Source organism: Panthera leo, chromosome B4, assembly GCF_018350215.1.
Source record: "Panthera leo isolate Ple1 chromosome B4, P.leo_Ple1_pat1.1, whole genome shotgun sequence".
In the NCBI taxonomy this organism is placed as follows: domain Eukaryota; kingdom Metazoa; phylum Chordata; class Mammalia; order Carnivora; family Felidae; genus Panthera; species Panthera leo.
Window position 1 is genome coordinate 28,893,173 of NC_056685.1, and position 18,950 is coordinate 28,912,122.

An 18,950-nucleotide genomic window follows, 5' to 3' on the forward strand; every position below is an offset into this window, starting at 1 on the left:
CCCACCTGCTGACTCTCCAAATCTGTTCTTGCTCTCGTAATACCTAATGCAGTGAACTGCACCATCATATATCTAGTCACGCAAGTCAGGAGACTTGATTTTTCCATCTCTCTCTTGCTTCCTACTTCCCCATTTCCAAATAAGGCCATCAGATCCTATAGATTTCTCATTCATTTTATGTCTAGAAATTATTCAGCTTTTTTTTTTTTTAATCCTATTGTTACAGTTCAGGCAGCAACTAGCCTTCTTACTTCTAGTATCACTATCCTCTAATTCCCTTCTAACGCTACTGCCAGGGGCCTTTCTAAAAGTTAGATCCCATCACTCTGACATTTAACCCTTGGTTGTCTACTGCCTTCATGATGAAATTCAAACTTCTTGGCATGATCTAGCTCTAGCTAATTCTTCCAGTCTAACACTTTATTACTTTTTACCGATTTTCACACTCCAACCACAGGGAACACCTAAAAGAACTTGTTAGTGATACCTATATGTGATATTCCCTGTCTTTAAGTCCATCTAAACCTCTCTCTACTCCTTATAATTCTACTAGGATATCTACCCCTTTCAGAAAGTCTCTTACAACTATTACATGACACTTTCATAGTGGTAGAATAGAAAATAGATACAGGTGATTTTTAAAATGTCTGTTTCATAAAAATTCAATTAAAATCCTCATGAAATTGAAAACTAAGCAAGTAAGAATTCAGAAAAAAACTTCCTGATAGGGGTTTCACCCTTAAACTACCTGCCTCACACATACCAGAAGGGACAGAGCACAATAGGTAGGGAAGAATACCAAGAATTAGAACAAGCTCAATAATAAGATATTTTTAAAAAGTCATTCATCTTGGATAAAATATTAATCTTTTTTTTAAAGTAGGCTCACGCCCAGCGTGATGCCCAATGTGGGGCTTGAACTCACGACCTTTGAGACTAAGACCTGAGCTAACAGCTGGACACTCAACTGACTGAGCCACCTAGGTGCCCCAGATAAAATATTAATCTACTTGGAAGAAACAACTTCGTGAAGTCCTTTATAACTTTGGGTATAAAGCCTTAGAATTTATTACTGTGTCTATTAATTCATCTTTCCAGAACTAAAATAGTAATAGCCAACATGTACTGAACCTTTATTACATGCCAGGCCTTCGTATATCTTATTTCATTTAAAGCTCATAACAATGTATGTTATATACACACACAGAAAAAGATGTGGCAACTATCATCACGTATTTCACGTATCAGTAAACTTGCCTAAGTTCATTCAATTAGCTGGATTCAAACCCAGCTGTGACTCTAGTATGAACTCTTAACAACTTCATTATATTAATTCCCCAAAAGATGTAGATTCCCCTCAGATTGCTTATTAGATGCAGTTGCTTATTAGATTGCTTATTAGATGCAAGATGTAACTATACAGTGGAGAGACTGGTCCACACCTTGACTAGGTGATCAAAACTAACATTATCAATGAGAGGCAGATAGGTATATGTGCCTCCAGATGTGATACCATGAGAATATGACATCCTTTATGTAATATTCTACCTGGGAGTGCAAAACCTGAATCTAATTGAGAAAACATCAAACTCAAAATGGGATCCTCTGTTAAAAATAAAAAAAATTAAAGAGACTGTAATCTTCAAAGACTATCTGTACCATAAAAGATTAAATACCCACTGAAATATTTAGGAATAAAGGACCATGATGTAGACAATTTAGTCTCACATGGTTTGGAAAAATATATTATGTATGTGCATGTGTTATACAAACACATACAATACATGATAGCATATGAAAAAGCAAACAATAAAGCACATTGGGCAAAATGTTAACAATTGGTATGTATGGGTGTACTACTCTTTCTTATAACTTTTTTGTAAACTTGAAATTATTTCCCAATAATAGCTTAAAAAAAAAAAAAAAAAGAGTAAAAAGAAAGAGAAAAACAAGACTCCTTGAAATCCAGAGGAAGAGGTACAAGTACTTCTTCCAGAATTACTGCCAAGTAACTGCACTATCTCTGATCACATGTCAGTGAAAGTTTTCTGGCTCTTTAAATTAATTTCCTTACCTAAACTAGATATTATCAGAATACTGTCTTCTGAATAGTTCTAGAGACAGCATTAAGTGTTATGTGAAGAGTTGTGTGATTCATTTTGAGAAATGCATGGACAGGGATAAATAATGTTGAACAGTTTCTGTACAGAAGAATCTTCACAGGTTTTACATATACTAAAATGCACTATGATTTTCCAAATGAGTAATACAGAAGTCAATATATCCTAATTATTACTGACCATTTAGTGTAATTCATCTAAATGTTTGGTGGGACCAAACCTTTAATTTTCAGTATTAAAAAGTATGGTAAGCATTATCATATTAAAAAGTATGGTAAGCATTAAAGTTATATGTTAAACTGTGGCATATAAAAACCATTCTCTTCTACAATAAGAAAGTCTATCAATTTCGGGAAACATAACCTTATGACTTCACTGTTAACTCATACTGAGGTATTTTTCACTGTTTGTTTTTAAAAAGGGGGGGCTGTTTTTAGACTATGAAATCTCTGACAATAGAACTCCCTTTTATGGACAGTAGTACAGACCAGCAGTTGGCAAACTATAGCCTGGGGGGGGGGGGCGCAAATCTGGCTCACCATCTGTTTTTGTAAACAGTTTTAGTAGAACATAGCCATACTCATTCATTTACATATTGCCCATGCTGCTTGTGCCCTACAATAGCAGAGCTGAGTAGTTGTGACAGACTGTAAGAACTGCAAAGCCTAAAATATTTACTATCTGACTCTTATAAAATTTGGAGACTCTTAATATTGGTAGTTATTTACACTGTTTACTTTTGAAGATTTAGCAGTCTGGTTGTGGTAAGGTGGATCACTGACAGACACGAAAGCATGCCCTATTTACATGGTGAAAATGACAGTAAGAAGGGGGAAGTTAAGTTTATTAAGTAAAATTTTATCTCTATGTTTAGACCCTATATTAGATACTTAACCTTCATTCTTAAAATGTAGTACTATACCTATTTTACGGGGAAAGTGAAACTCAGTAAGATTAAGTCACTTGCCCGAAGTGGTGGAAGAAGGATTTGGATTAAGGTCTGACTCCAGAACCCCATGGTCTTTCTACTGTGCCTTAATTCCTCCTTCTTGTCTTCTTTTGCCTTCCCCATGTACGGTTGCGTTCTGGCTGGTACTCAGGGGAGGACTCAGAATACTAAGAGAGAAGCAGAAAGGACTTTAAACAGATGAAGAGATAACAACAGCATCATGGCTACAAGGATCAGTGGAAAGCTACAACCAGATAAGGAAATAACAGCAATTCCCCAACTTCTCTTACAGGATTCTCTTTGAGGTGTTTTACTAAATTAATGCTCAAACAGCTTAACTGCTGGTAGTACCCAGGCACCATGGATATGAAGGATGGAGCAGAGCAAGAGTAAGTCCTAGGAGAACCAAGACCAGGTACGTATGTTTCCTGTGTAACTACTCTTAATCATCTATCATCCCTACATACATACAGGTCCACAGTAAAGTATAAAGTATGTTTTCTTCTAATAAGCATTGTTTTACCTTGCTGAATAGACCATAGAAATACATTAAAATTTATACTTATTTTACACTAAAATTTTTACTATACTGGACACTTTATTATATCTCTGATACCACATTTACCAAATGTGGAAACAAAGTAATTTCTTTACAGAAATAAATAGTAATATGAGATTTCCTCCAAAAAGAGAATAAGCTTTGAATTAACAGCTAATTGGGAAGGAGTTCATTTTGGCTTTAAAGTATTTTATTTAGGTATTATTATATAATCTACCATAAAAGAAGTCAAGAGGATACTAAGTGATTTACCACCCTAGAGAGATAAGGATCTAAGAAGAATGAAACAGACTCGTTAGAAACTTGTTCTTCTATCAAAAATAACAGATTTATCTCTTGTATTTTTCTGCAAGTCGATGTAGCAATCAAGACTTAGCTGCTGTTATATTGTTCTTATTAATATTTTGTTTTACCTATCAAAAGTATAAACTTTCAGGGTTTGTATGAATGCTAAGTTTTGTGCATGTTTAAGTAACTGTGGAAAACACTATAACGTGGCTAGTATACAAAGAAAGTATAGGAAGTTCATACACTAAAACTAATCTCACAAATTTTCTTTTCTTAACTAATACCAAGTCCCTTGGTTTCACCAAAACCATTAAACTCCCAGTGTGATAATTTCTGAAAGCTGTGTCTTGTAGTAGCTAAAAAATAAAAGGTGCTCTGATAGTCTCAAAACTTTCTTTTTAAATTATATGTCTGTTTCCTTTACTTACTCAAACTCACTCCCCCTTTATTTAAACACAGTGGTGGACGAAAATAAGTATTTTTAATCCCAAATCATTCTAATTTAATGTTATTTTGTGTCATAAATTATCTTCTTATAAATTACAAAACATATTGTATGGAAATAAAATTTGATTTTAATATTAATTTTTTATTAGAATACCCTTTATCAAATAGGAAGACATTTACAAGGTATACTATTTAAAAGCACACACTTTGATGTCAGAAACCTGGATTGGAATTCCAATTATGTCACTTAAACTGTGACTTAACTTCTTTAACCCTAAATTTTCTTTTTAGTAAAATGAGGTAACTGCCATTATAAAGATAAAATGAAGAAATGCAGGTAACCTTTCAGCATAGCACCTAGCACATACTTACTAGCTTCTAATAATATAAATAATGATACCAACTTAACCTTTTTTTCCTTATCATTAAAGGGCAGAAAATGCTACCTAATTTATAAAAACTGCATTGAGGATTAAGTGAAATTGTGTCTATAAAACTGGTGTATTATTGTAACAGCAAATTTCAATAAATGGCTAAGTTATTAATAGACATTGTTTTACTGTAGCTATATGTGAATCAATAAGTTGATAAGACTAAGTTCAAATTTACCCGTGTTTTCTTAAATGAGGTCCTTTCTAACTAATCCTATAAATAAGGACATTTTAAACCTCTTAATTTTTATTGGCAGTCTGTCATTGTTAAAAACAATCCTAACTTCCGAAGACTGTCAAATCTCACTCACTGTAAACTTCAAGAACTTTATATGACAAACTCAGGCACATTACTATAGTAACTCCACTCACTTTTTCAGCTTTTACAAAAGAACGAGAACTCTATACACTCTAAAGTACAAAAGAAAAAAAAAAACCAAAACCTGCACTGAAGTCATAAGGAAGCCCTGTTCTCTCAGCTTTCCTGATCAAGTTAAATTCATGGCAGTAATTCACTTCAAAGATTATTTTCACCACACATCTTATCCTACAATGGATATGAGATAACTCACTGGAACATTTTAAAACTAATTTATGCTACCTGAAATAAATTTGGTTTTCTCTTTCCTATGAAGAGAAAAATGCGTAACTTTTATTTGGGAAGGGCAAATGGTTGCAAAACTTGAACAACATACCTACAGCAGTTTTAGATTTAATCTTCACATTTGAATTATTCTCTAGTTAGTATTTATATTCATAAGAGAAGGGAAATTATATTCTTTCTTGCAAAGGTCTTTAGGCTTATATAAACATTGCATGAATTCTCTTATTTCATAGCAGAAAGAGATGAAATAACTAAAGCTTTGAGATAATATTTAAAGCATTACAAAAGCATTAATTAAATCATGCTTTTAAGTTTTATCTTAGAAGCTGCATTAAATTTGGTCAGAATAAAACTGACTCTTCTATACCTAAACAAAAGTAATATACTTTCATGATCCCATTTTAAAGAAGCAAACTATGGCAGACACTACCAATTTTTTTTAACCCCATAAAGGCAAATTTTCCAGTAATAAATGCCACCAAAGGGCTGATGTTAAACACCTGTACTTAATTAGAAATTTACGCTTATCTCAATCTGATGATGCCAACCAAAGTATACCTTCTAGTAAGAGATATTTATATTATAATCTCACCAAACCATGGTAAGAATGCAAAACTTATGATTTAAATGGACTAAAGGAGGATAGGTTAAAAACCTTAGGTTCAGAACATAGCTTACTGAAGGTGTACCTTTTATGTCTTCACAAATGTCTTCAAATACCCTCCTTTCTTCATCCTCTTTTCCCAACACACAAAGAGAAATACGGAAAGTGTAATGGATAGCCCTTAGTTCTGTTCATCAAATTATTCCTGGCTGCCTCCCAGGCACACAGTAATATTGTGCTTTCTGGCTCTCCTGTGGCTGGTGGGACTAGGTGCCTAATTCTGGCCAATGAGTTGTGAATCAAAGTGACTTACTGTATCTAGGCCAGAGTATTTTGCTGCTGGTGAAACACTCGCAATCTCCTTCTGTCACCATACTTGAGATGTTGACTGCTGCCATCTGCCTAGTTCCCCACCTGATCCATGAAAAAATGTTACATAAAACAAGAAATAAACTTTTGAAGCTGCTTCTTATCACATCAGAACCTAGTTGATCCTGATATAAATTGGCTCCAGAAGTGGGATACTGTTGTAACGCAAAGACTAAAATATATTCCATTAGTTTGGGGGCCAAGCAGGAAGGACACTTCTCAGAGGATGGAAGGATGATAATCCATATTAGGGAGTACAAATTATTTGAAATAAAAGGCAGTTATAGTTTGAAAAGCAAATAATGTACTTAATAAAGCTGTAGTTTTAGGAGAACAGGTTAAAAAAACAACACCAAAACGGTGTGCTGGTTGCTCTGTGTTCAGTATTGTAAGTAACAAATTTAAAAAACGGATTAGTTTGTAAAACAAGAATGACAGGGACTTGTAGCATTTGAAGAATGTTTCTCCATCTGAGTCATAAGTAAAAATCAAGAAGGCTATTGACTAACAAAGGAAGAGCAGCAGACCTTGAGGGTAAGTTTCAGCTCAGAGTAAAACACTTGAATTGATTAGAGTCTCAAAAGCAGAGACCCAATTAAAACTGTGTTAATGCTTTCAGATGAACAAAACAGCTCTGAGGAAAAAGAAAGGACATTAAGGGTGTAGCTTTTCCAGCAAAAGTTAATAGGTTTATGCTACTAGCAATTAGGAGACTGGCATCTGATAAAGAACTATGAATACAGGCTACTAGCATACTGAGCTTAAATGAAAACACATTAGAAGCCTACTACAAAGTTGTGCTGCCAATTAACAAAAATCAAAAGCCCATATTAAAATCTGACTGATTTAGAAGTATACTTGCATTACCTCCCCTAATATTTTCTAATACCTACTTCAGATGAGGCTAGGGAAGATGATGGAGAATTAAAGAATGCCAAGAGCCACAACAAACAATGGACTGGAGAGACCTTCCAGAAGAGCAGATTTAGTACCCAAATAAGAATATTCCCCATATCCAGAGGAAAGGGACCCTTTTAAAAGTCAGCCTGGTGAGATTTTTGAGTTGCTTTAGATTAGGGAGTGCTATGTTTTCCTCTCATTATCCAAATGGGAGTGTTTATTGTGGTTATCATACCACAATATATATCTGATGTATACTGGGTGTATTGACAGTGGGGGGGGGGGTTGGGGGGGTGGTAGCAGGCAGTGACGGAGATAGTATTTTCATTCACACGTTTCCAGATCAAGAAAAAAACACATCCAAACTGGATGCAGAGAATTATGTACATCACCTGGAAATCCTAAGACTTCAAGCTTGATGCAGTTTAGCTAGGACTTTTGGGCGGGTTCACTGGGAGAGGAAAAGAGTATATTTTGCTTTAAAGACAGTGATTCAAATCTTTGGTTGATGAGAAGGGTAGATCTGTCATTGGTGTTGTTTGCCGGATATTTTTTCTTTGCCTTCTGGTCATATGGTAGGGCTGTACCTACTGGTCCTTTTATAGTTAGGTGGAACCATGTGGCTCCTTCTGGCCAATGAGCTGTGAGCCTATGTGACATGTAATTTCCAGCCAGAGCATTAAGATCCAAGATAAGAGATCTTCCAGAGCTCTTTCCTCTATCACAGCATCCAGCCAAATTGAGGATGGAGGCTGCTCTTTCAGCTGAATCCCAGAGTTGGAGTCACGTGGAACAGAACCTCCAAATCAACCTAATGGACAATGAAGCTAGAAATCAATCTTTGTCCCATCTGATGAAGGGAAACCATTAACACCACTGAACATCTGAGTCAGAGGCAAGCTTACATATCAACTAGTTCCTTCTACAAATGACAAAAGTGAGGTCTAGTAGTTAAGTGACCTGTCTAATCACATGTAACCACATGGTAAAAAAATTTGATGGAAATACCACTATTGTCCTGTAACTCTAAATTATAATGGGATTTATGCTCTTAATCTTTAAACACAACTCGGGATACACTGAACTAGAGATATATGAATAAATTAACAGGCCAATAATGTACCCATTTATTCAACAAATAATGAAGAAATTTAAGCTCAAATGCCAAAGGTGCTTGGACCCAAGAATCACATGGTAAAGACTAAGCAAATAATCAAATAAATGAGATGGAAGTTTGTAACAGTAATTGCTAAAAAGTTATGTTATGGGAGAATGTAACAGACCTATCCTAACGGATAGATACCGAAGGAGGTGACCTGGAGCTGAGATCTGAGATTACTAAACCAACCTGTAGAGAAATAATGTATCAGCACATGGCAATAAATGATCCTCCTGTGGATGGAGGGACCTCAAAGGATTTGGAGGAACTAAATGAAGGTAGCGGCCAGGTTACATAAGGCCTAATATATAAGCCACTTTAAGAGCAATGGGAGCTCTTCAGAGGTTTTCAGCAGGAAGCGACACAATGAGATTTCACAGTATTCAATGGACCACTGGTTTTGCTAATACTGGGGAAGGCAGTAATTGCAGTCTTGGGAAGACTTCTTAGGAAAATACTTAAGTCTAGGCAAGAGTATGATAGTACTTTGAATTAGGGAAGTGGCAATGGAGACAACATCTGAATTATTTAGGAATTGTTATTCAGGGTATTTTAAGTTCTTGCTACCCTACCTGAACTTTCCTCTTGATTCTCTAATTTCTCCACTGTAATTCATAATAAATCTGAATGCATTAAACTGAAAGGACAGCATAACACCAAGATGTTATGGGTAGCATAACATATTTATATCAAAAGGATGCCTTTCCAACAGCTCCCCCCCACCCCCATACTTGTAGAAGATACACAGCTATTAGGAATGAGTGGTCATCTTATTTCATGCCACTTTATACAGTAAACATTAGATTATATTCCATTATTTCCTAACCGATAAGGCTTTCTAGATCCAAATCTTAGAAATTACAGATGGTTTTTATTCAAACTTAAGATTTATTCCAGGAAGGATTTAAGGTAGCTGGGCAGAAATAAAGGGGCATTACAGTAATTTAACTGGTTTCTTGCCAGTGATACAAATTATTAGGAATCCTTGAGAAATAAGAGTTCTACATATGAACAAGAACCAAGGTTCAACTGAGAAATTTTATATGAAAATACCCAGTCCTAAAAAATACAAAGACCAGGGGGAAACGTTAATCCTCTCAAACATTTCTTTACTCTATCCCATCTTCAAAAACAAAACAAAACAAAACAAAAAACCAAGATGTTGTTTCATTATTACAAAAGTTAGAAATTTCTCAAGTGTATTTTACTAAATCACAACACAAAAGTTCAGACAAAAAAATAAACAGAGTTCAATAAATGTTTTTAGATAGTACACGGAAAAACTCAAAAACAAAATAATGTATTTTTGTGGAGTGGATTCTACATTTACTGATATGCAAAATGAACAAAACAAACTGTTCTTATTTTATTGGTACTGCACTGCAAAGGAAAAATTAACCAAGGGAAAAGCATTCATACAGAATTCTCATATACAGTGTCAAGATGTCACTATGGTAGAGGAGAAGGAAACTTGCAAATAAAGTGGTATTTACAACCAAAATCTTGGTTTTCAAATACTCTTTCACATCAAAGAAAAGGTATTTTAATATAAACACTTTAGAGTAAAATAACTGATTTTGATCTTGCATGATTTTTACTTTATTTACTTCAAATGGAGCAAAAAAGATGACTTTTCAGGACTTAACATTAGAAGTTGGTTTGCGAGGTTTTACTAGACTTTTTTTTTAAGCAGGCTTCACACCCAGTCCAGAGAGCCCAGCGTAGGGCTTGAATTCATGACCCTGAGATCAAGAGTCCAGTGCTTAACTGACTGAGCCACCCAGGCTCCCCTTATTATATTCGGAGTGATAAACTACCCAAAGTAAAAATAGGTATGTATTCCTGATCTTTACAACAGGGACTTAAAAAGACTGCCTCAGATTATAGTTTATTTATCATATGAATTATGAACCCTTTGAAGGAAAAGACATGTCTACAGACCCCATAATATTTATCATTACACTTTGTAAGTATAAGCTTACTCATATTTGATAAATCTACACAATATAAAATAAGTACTTTTAGCACAGTGTCTCACAAAATGTATTTTTAGAAAGGTCATGACATTTTTTCTGGCTTAAAATTTTGGCATAATCATTAGAATGTCTCATGTTCTTCCTAATCTTACAAAAACACATAAAAATTATAGCTTAAATCCTACTTTATTAGTTTCACTCCAAAAGCTCACAGGCATTTAAAACAGGTATCTGATTACCATTTTAGATAACAAAAAAATCATGAAGTACCTAGATTTTCTCAGAATCATTTAATCATTAATTAAACATTGGTGCCAGAACAATATTAAGTGGTTAAGATATAACACTATTTCTGCTTTCAAAGGGCTTTCAGATACTAGGAAATAATCACATAAACGAGTTTATTTTCTACAAGTTCAGGTTATATATGACAGGGCTTGGGAAGGTATGTCAATAAAGGCTTCATAAAAGTTGACAGCAAACCGGAGTTTGTTGAGTGACCCTGTGGAAAGAAAGAAAAGGCTTTTGGGGTAAAAGGGGATAGTGTAAGGAAAGGCAGAGGTGAGCAATTAAAAGAATATTAAATGCAATAAGTAGTTCAGTTTATTGAGCAGAGGGTTTGCGGTAGCATACAGCAGGAATGATGGTGTCTCAATCACCTCCAAGATTAAGTTACAAAAGACTGCAGCTTTTGTCTTAGGCACTCTCTTAGTTGAGCACACTGTTTCTTTCTATTGGATCATTTGCTTGGGGAAAGCCAGCTGTCTGGTTGTGAGGAGGACAAATAGGTAGTAAATGAAGAGTCCCGTGTGATGAGGAACAGAAACCTCTAGCCAACATAAGTGAGCCTGGAAGCACATTTTCCACTTGAGGTGACTGCAACCCTGAACAGCTTTCTGCAGATACGGAGCCACAATCACCCAGTAAACCAACTCCCAGATTCCTGATCCTGAGAAAAGGTAGGTCAGATTGTTTTAAGCTGCTAGGGTTTGGATAAGTAGTGATGCAGCAAGGGATAACTAACACATATATTGGTACCGAGAGTCCTCATGGTGTAACAAAAACCTAAAATGCTGGAATGGCTTTGGAACTAGACCATGGCCTCTAAGGACAGTATTAGTGGAGAAACTGTTAATAAAAGCTTCATGGCATTTTATAAGGCTGCAATGAGGGCAGAAAAGTGAGGTAGATGTTACAGGAAGGGTATCCCTGTTAGGAAGGGTACAGAAAGTTCAAGAACACTGTTGTTACCTTTAGTTATGTGAAAAGTAGAAAATGTTACCTAATAACCTGGGTGATTTAGCTAAGGAGATTTTTAAACCAGAGAGTTGAAAAGTGCTGCCTTGTTTTTTGGCTTTATATGGTAAAAAAAAAAAAAAGAAAAAAAAGACAAAGACAAAGACAAAGACAAAAACAAACTAAATGAAGAACTGTTAAAGAAGAGCCGGGACTTGAGTGAGGGTTTTGAAAATGTGCAATTTCTCCAGGATGCAAACAACACTAAAATTTAGAAATGGTCTCTGAGCCAATATCAAATCCAGGGCACCAATGGAAAAAACGTGGTCTAAAACTAAGCTGAGGGAGTGAGTATAAAATCTTTTGTTAAAACCTCAGAAAGATCAAAGACTGTGCCAGACAAAAGGCCTAGTAAAGAGAACAACTCTCTTCAGATTCTCTCAAACAATAAGGCTTTTAGGAAGCTTAAGGGTGTGGTATCTCAGCAGCAGCTCTCGGTAGTAAAAGGCTTCTCTTAAATATATTCACGGTGTGGCATTTAACTAATGAAATAGACCCCATAAAGTACATAGAAGACCTACAAGTTTTTTTTTTTTTAAAGAATTACATATTCTGAAACACTGCCAGCTTGAACTAATGAGACAAGAAACAATATAAAATGAAAAAAGGTCTTCAGAATCCTAAAATGTTGGCAGGAAGAAAGCTAAGAAAACTCAATAACAAACATGTTCTACCTTTCATGAAAAAGAAAGGGTGCGCAGAGGGCAGAACCAAATGCCCAAAAGACAAAGTTGAGAGCCTTGGGTGAATTATACTCATGAACTGACATTCAACCAAGGAACTATCATAATTTGTGTGACTGATTTCAGATATGCTTTGGACCAGGAACCAACCGTCTTGTGTCTACTACTGTCTACCCTCTGCCTCCTGCTCTGAATGGGAATGGTTTAAAGGATTTTCCTAAGCCTTACCCTGTACTGCATACTGGGTATGTGAGGGAGGGGGTGGATACTCCCCTTTAGCTTAACACGCTGAGAGAAATTTGAGTAGCAACAACAGGTATCTGAAACCAATTTGGATGGGATTCTGGATTATGAGCTGATACTATAATGGGATGAGACCTGTAGCAGCTTTGAAAGGGAGAGCATTTATTCTGCATGTGGCTACTGTGGTAGTCAGCTTCCAATGGTCCCCATCTCCTGGCATTCACAACCTTGTGTAGTTCCTCCTACATTTACCTGCCTTGGTTTGTGTGACCATATATGTAACTTCCAAAGTCAGTCATAAAAGACTACTATTCTGGTCTTTTGTGCTCTCTTACTTGTGCTCTTTTTCTTTTGGATCACTATCTTTGGGGTAAGCCTGCTGCTATACCATTAGGACAATGAGGCAGCAATGGAGAAGTTCATGAGGCCTCCAGTCAGCAAGGAATTGAAGCTTGCTAACAACTATGTGAGGAGTGTGGAAGTGAAATTCTCCAGAGTCAGTCAAACCTTTAGAAGACTGCAGCCCTAACCAAGAGCTTTACTGGGACCTTATGAAAGACCCTCGGCCAGGATTGTTCAGAAAAGCTGCTCCTAGATTCCTAGCCCTCAAGAACTGTGTAAGATATTAAGTATTTACTGCTCTATGCTGCTAAGTTTGGGAGTGATTTATTGTGCAGCAATTAATAACTAATACAGAATGTAAGCAGGGAAGAGACTGAAAATAGAGGTAAGTCCGATCATCAGAACCCAATAAACTCCACTGAAGAGTTGTTGCATTCTACTCTATCAGAAAAAGGAACAATTTAAAAGATTTTAGATATCAAAGCAACAGCCATATTCAAATTTTAGAGAGTATGCTGACAATTTTGAGGGGGTTATAAATTTGAAAACCATAGTGAGACCAATTAAGAAGCAATTATAAACCTTTCAGAATAAGGCAGACTAATCGTTTTAAGGAATTCTTAGATTGAAAAGCGTAGGTTTACGTGAAGGAGCAGCCTTAAAAACTGAAGATCATTAAAGGGTACAGAACCTGTAAAAAAGTGCAGAAATCTTTTTTTTTTCAGCTGATGAATTCTTCAAAACATATTGTATACATCTTAGCATCCACTGGGAAACCAAGCCTGTATTTAAGGAGAGAAAACAATCCATTTGGTCGATATACTTGTCTACTTAAGGCCATGTTCTTTGACACCTTGCTTAGTATCTCACATTCTATCATGAATACAACTATATGTGTATCAAAATTAGTACTATCAAAACACTCTATAACAAAAATCACTTGCTATATAATGGAAATTTGCTGAAAATTTTAAAACCAACCTAAAAAACACATTTCTATCCTTCAAGGATTAAAAATGAAACTAAAACAGTAAACTAAAAAGATCTGTGCAGTTACTGCATAATAAGGCACCATGCTAAAAACTTTACACAAGATCTCAATTATACCAGACTTGGGGTTAAGTAGGACAACCAGAACTTGAAATAAAACCTAACTCCACTGCTCATGTTTTGAGCCCAGTAGAGTAGCTATTTTCAATCCTATCAGATCCAATGCTCCTTCTTTTCAAATTCCTTCACTATTCTGCTTTACATATTTTTCAAATCAATCCAAGAACCTACTGCAAAACAAAGTAGAAATAAAAAGAAAGTAATTTACAATCAAATATGTATTTCAACATGTAAATGCTTGGGGTATGTACCTAGGAAGACAAAATGAAGCAATCACAGATGCTACATGTCTACAAAGAATCACTGTGAATGTGACAGTTAAAAAAAAACAGAGTTTATGCTTTAGGTCTGTTGATTCAAATACTACAAATGATGTTGATGAAGTTATTTCCAAAATGGTAACAACTCACTACAAAAGTTCTAAACAAAACACAGTATAATATTCTCTTATTTTATATACTAGTAGCAATCTTAGAAATGTTAGTATATATAAAAACTGTACAAAAACACTTTACATTTAGGTCCTAGACTCAGAAAATTTACAAGTGGAAATTTCACCTACTAGGATGTTCTGTGGGATAGTCAAAAGTCCCACGGGCAATTCTTTGTGTTGCAGGACTACTCTTTGCATGATGGAACTCATACTGTTCCTGACCCCAAGACCATCTCCCCAAAATTGTGACAATCAAAAGCATTTCCACAATTTTCCAGAATATCCTGAAGATGAGAGAATAGTATAGTCCCGGTGGAGAACCACGCAGAGAAAGGAGAGTTCTCAGATACTCAATAACAACCTCAAATATCCACTTGCTGGATCCTGAAACAAGCATACTGTACCCAAATCCTTTATTGTAAAGATATTTACAGGCATACCTCATTTTATTGAGCTTCACAGGTAGTGTGTTTTTTTATAAATTGAAGGTTTGTGGCAACTCTGCACAGAGCAAGTGTATAGGCCTCATTTTTTCAACTGCATGTGCTTACTACTATCTTTGTGTCACAGTTTGGTAATTCTCACAATATTTCAAAAATTTTTTCATTATTATATTTGTTATGGTGATCTGTGATCAATGATTATGACTCAATGAAAGCTCAAATGATAGTTAACGTTTTTTAGCAATAAGGTATTTTTTAATTAAGGTATGTACTTTTTTTTGACATCTTATTACACACTTAATAGACTCCAGTATAGTGTAAACCTAACTTTAAATGCACTGGGAAACCAAAAAATTCATTTGATTCGCCTTGTTCCAGTATTCACGCTATGCAAGACCTGGAACTGAACCCACAGTATCTTTGAGGTATGCCTGTATATAACTGCAGCAGGAGTGATAGATATTCCTTGGAGTTCCTCAAGCAGCCAGTTTCTACCTAGTGGGGATGCACATCCTTCAGGCTATCACACCATATGTAGCTGCAGGAATGGCTCATATAGATCAGAGTATCTACTAGGAAGGTATCCTGAACCGTTTGTGCATCTGAAGTTGGCTGGATAAACCTCTTTGCCAACAGAGTCCAAAACTTAATAGCATTTCCCTGGCTCTTATCATCACTCTGACCTCAACATCACCTAATGTGATCCAATCTTCCACACTTCCTTGCTTTCCCAAACTCTTCCACTCAGTTATCTAGAATAGAGATATCCTCTTCATAAAATTCTCAAATTTCTTTCATTGTTCCCTCAACTTCTTGCCCTGACTGAAGCTTGGCAGTGTCTTCCTGAAATAGTGCTCCCTATAGCCCTTTTAAGAAGCAGCTATTTATTTTCCCATGTCCAACTTACTTAGAGGTGGGTTAAGTATTCATCCTCCTTGCTTTCCACCACCAATCCCATACCATTTCTTTGTTCTCCTTTCAAAAATCATAACCCCCTCAGAAATTCAGAACATCATTCTCCCCAAAGCTGTCATACACACTCTCTTGGTCGAGTCACAGAGCTTCCAGTCTTGTTCTCAACTACTACTAACTACACTTCTGCCATCATGACCTTCTCACCCACATTGATCTTTTTCTGTGTTCCACCTTAGCCACCATTCCTGTGATTATATTCTAGCTCTTGCCTTCACTAGTAACTGTGCCACCTCTGACATCCAAAATCAAGCGTCTCACTTTTTAACCACCACCCTCATGATTTAGTTTCACCTATTCCAGCAGTTGCCTCCCACAAAGCCTTTTATGCCAATGACTCCTACCACTTCTCCACTATTCATCAGCTTCTTGATATCTCCTTTCCCTGCTCACCCAGTTTAGATTCCATGGTCTATCATGACAATCTACCTCACTAATCTTCTCATCCCTCTCTTCTTCCTTTGTACTTGTTGGGCAAACATTAACCCCCCAAAACCCCTATCATATACCTACCTGGTGCTTGAACTCAATTTTAATGCTTGCATTCAACTGCTGAAGTGAGCTGACAGGTCTCACTTTAAATGATCACAAATATTGAGCCCTCAGCTCATCCATCAATCATACCACATTTCTCTAGTAAGTCAGCTTTCCCACACATACCTTCATCTGTCTTAAGGTCCCACCCCCCCTCACTCTGAGGTGATGACCTCACCTCATACTTCACAGAGAAAATAGAATCATAGAATAAATTACCTCATTCTCCCACTGTCAATTCTAACAACTGAACTGAGTTTTTTTTCTCACATCTGCCTTTTTTCTTACTTTTAAAGAGGAAGAAGTATTTCTGCTCTAATTAGCGACCAACCCCCTCTATGAAATTGATCCAGGAGAGACAGTTTTAAGGAAATAGTTTTTAGGAACAAAGTCCCCAGTGGAAGAGGGGACAGGATTATTTTATCCTTTTTAACAACATCATTCCAACTATTACACTAAGTCTACTATTTATAATGACTCTTTTAACATTTTGGTCTACTAATTCTATTACCTGGGTTACTTCTGTGTCTTCCGTATTTTTTCCTTAGTCGTTAGTTAGATGTTCCAGCTTCTTTGCATACCTGGTAATTTTTTTATTGGATGCTAAACACTAAGTTTTATGTTGTAGGATCTTTTAGTATTCTTTTGAATATTTTTCAGCATTATTCTGGGACACAGTTAAGTTACCTGTAATTAGTCTGATCCTTTTGAGAATAGTGTTTAATCTTTGTTAGGCTGTATCCTGAACAGTCTTTAGAGCTAATTTGGCCCTAAAACTAAGGAAGTAACTCTTCCGAGAAATCTTACCTGATGCACCATGTTATTAGGATGTCTTTCCACTCTGGCTAGTGAGAACACAACACATTCCTAGTCCTGTGTGAGCTCCCAGGACTGTCCCTCCTACTTCTTTACAGTTGCTTTTGCCTCAGCCTTCAAAGTTTCCTCAGACAGGCTCAGATCAGTTTTCAGGCACCCTCAAGGGAATCTCTGGAGCTCTCTGTGCATGTCTGATACCCTGACCTGAAGCCACTTAAGCTTCCCCAAACTCTGAATTTTCTCTCTTCCAACTCAAGGAGGCTGTCAGTCAGGGTCTATTTGGGATCTCCTCTACATATGCTCGAAGCCTGGAAACTAGGTGGGTAGAGATGGGGAAACTGAGGACTAGCTTTGCTTCCCTCATTTATGTCCTACCTTCCCTTTGTGTCTGCTGAAACTCTGTAACTCATTTTTATTATTTTTTAAATTAATTACATTTACACCCAATGTAACTCATTTTTAAAAGAAATCATTTGTTGATCTCCCAGCCTACTTCAGCCACTGTCCTGTTTTTTCTGTTCCTTTTCATAGCAGAACTATTGCAAAGCATCGTCTACAATTGCCATGATTCTTTTATCTCTCATTATTTCTTCTATCCTCACCGGGCTTTCCTTCCTACTTACTCCACCAAAATAGGCCAATGGCACACATCTAATCAAATTAAACAATCACTTTCCCCTACTCATCTTCTCAGTGGACACAGTTAACCAATTTCCTTTCTTGAAACACTTTGATAATTTTCTTCCTACTTCTTTAATAGCTCCTCCTTTAGCTGAGCCACAAGGCACAGCTTTAAAAGCCATCTCCCAAAGACTTGCCAATTTATAGCACCAACCCATGACTTTAAAATATTACATACACTTCCAGTGCAGACTGTTCTAATTCACTACACTCTTACATATCCAGTTAAATATGGACAAGAGGCACTTCAAACACATCCATTCTTTCTGTATCCTCCCTTCTCTGTCCCTATTTCAGTAAGTGGCCTAATCACCTACCATCCAGGTGCTCAAGGTAAAAATCAAGAGTTAATCCTTGATTCTTTCTCTCCATCTAATACATTCAGATCCACCAGCAACTTCTGCTGGTTCTACCTTTAAAATATACCTCAAATCCATCCATTTCTCTTTATCTCCACTACCACCACCCTAAAGTCACCAACTCTCATTCTTGCTCAATATGCCTCATTCTCCCATATGATAGCAAGAATAATCTTGAAAAACATGACTTCAGATCATGGCACTCCTTTGCCTGAAATTCTCTAATGGCTTACTTCATTTCTGAACAATCCAAACTCCTTGTAGTAGCCTATAATACCTTACCAGATATAGACTCCTGACTATCGTTGGGTCCTGAGTCTCAGAGGACCTTTTTTCATTTTGCCCTGGTCATATTTGCCTTCTATTCCTACCTCATATTCTCTGCATCTGTGGGTCTCTCTGCCTGGAATGTTCTTCACCCAGATTTTCAAAGGGTTGGCTCGTTCCCACCATTCCAGGTTCAGATCCAACGTTCCTTGACCATCTATGCCAAGAAAACTCTATCTTCCTCCTTCCATCTGAAATTAACTTGTTCCACTGTTAAGAGTGGAACATAAGAGTTATAGTTTTTACTGTCATTTGCCTTTTTTGTGTTTCCCCATTACAGAATTCATCAATGAAGCAAATATTGA

The 18,950-nt window shown here is 36.3% G+C and overlaps 1 protein-coding gene across 15 annotated transcripts in view; it reads right to left on the bottom strand.

The window, feature by feature from the left end:
* Window positions 1–18,950, bottom strand: part of EPC1 (enhancer of polycomb homolog 1) — a 104,588-nt gene that overhangs the window by 41,673 nt on the left and 43,965 nt on the right. For 2 of the 15 annotated variants that reach the window (XM_042945267.1, XM_042945266.1), the window contains exon 2: window positions 3,088–3,236. The exons of 5 other annotated variants lie outside the window; for them this stretch is intronic. In XM_042945267.1, the coding sequence (XP_042801201.1) occupies window positions 3,088–3,192 (105 nt within the window). In that variant the 5' untranslated portion in view covers window positions 3,193–3,236. 8 more of the 15 variants (XM_042945260.1, XM_042945263.1, XM_042945262.1 and 5 more) reach the window with 8 other exon arrangements.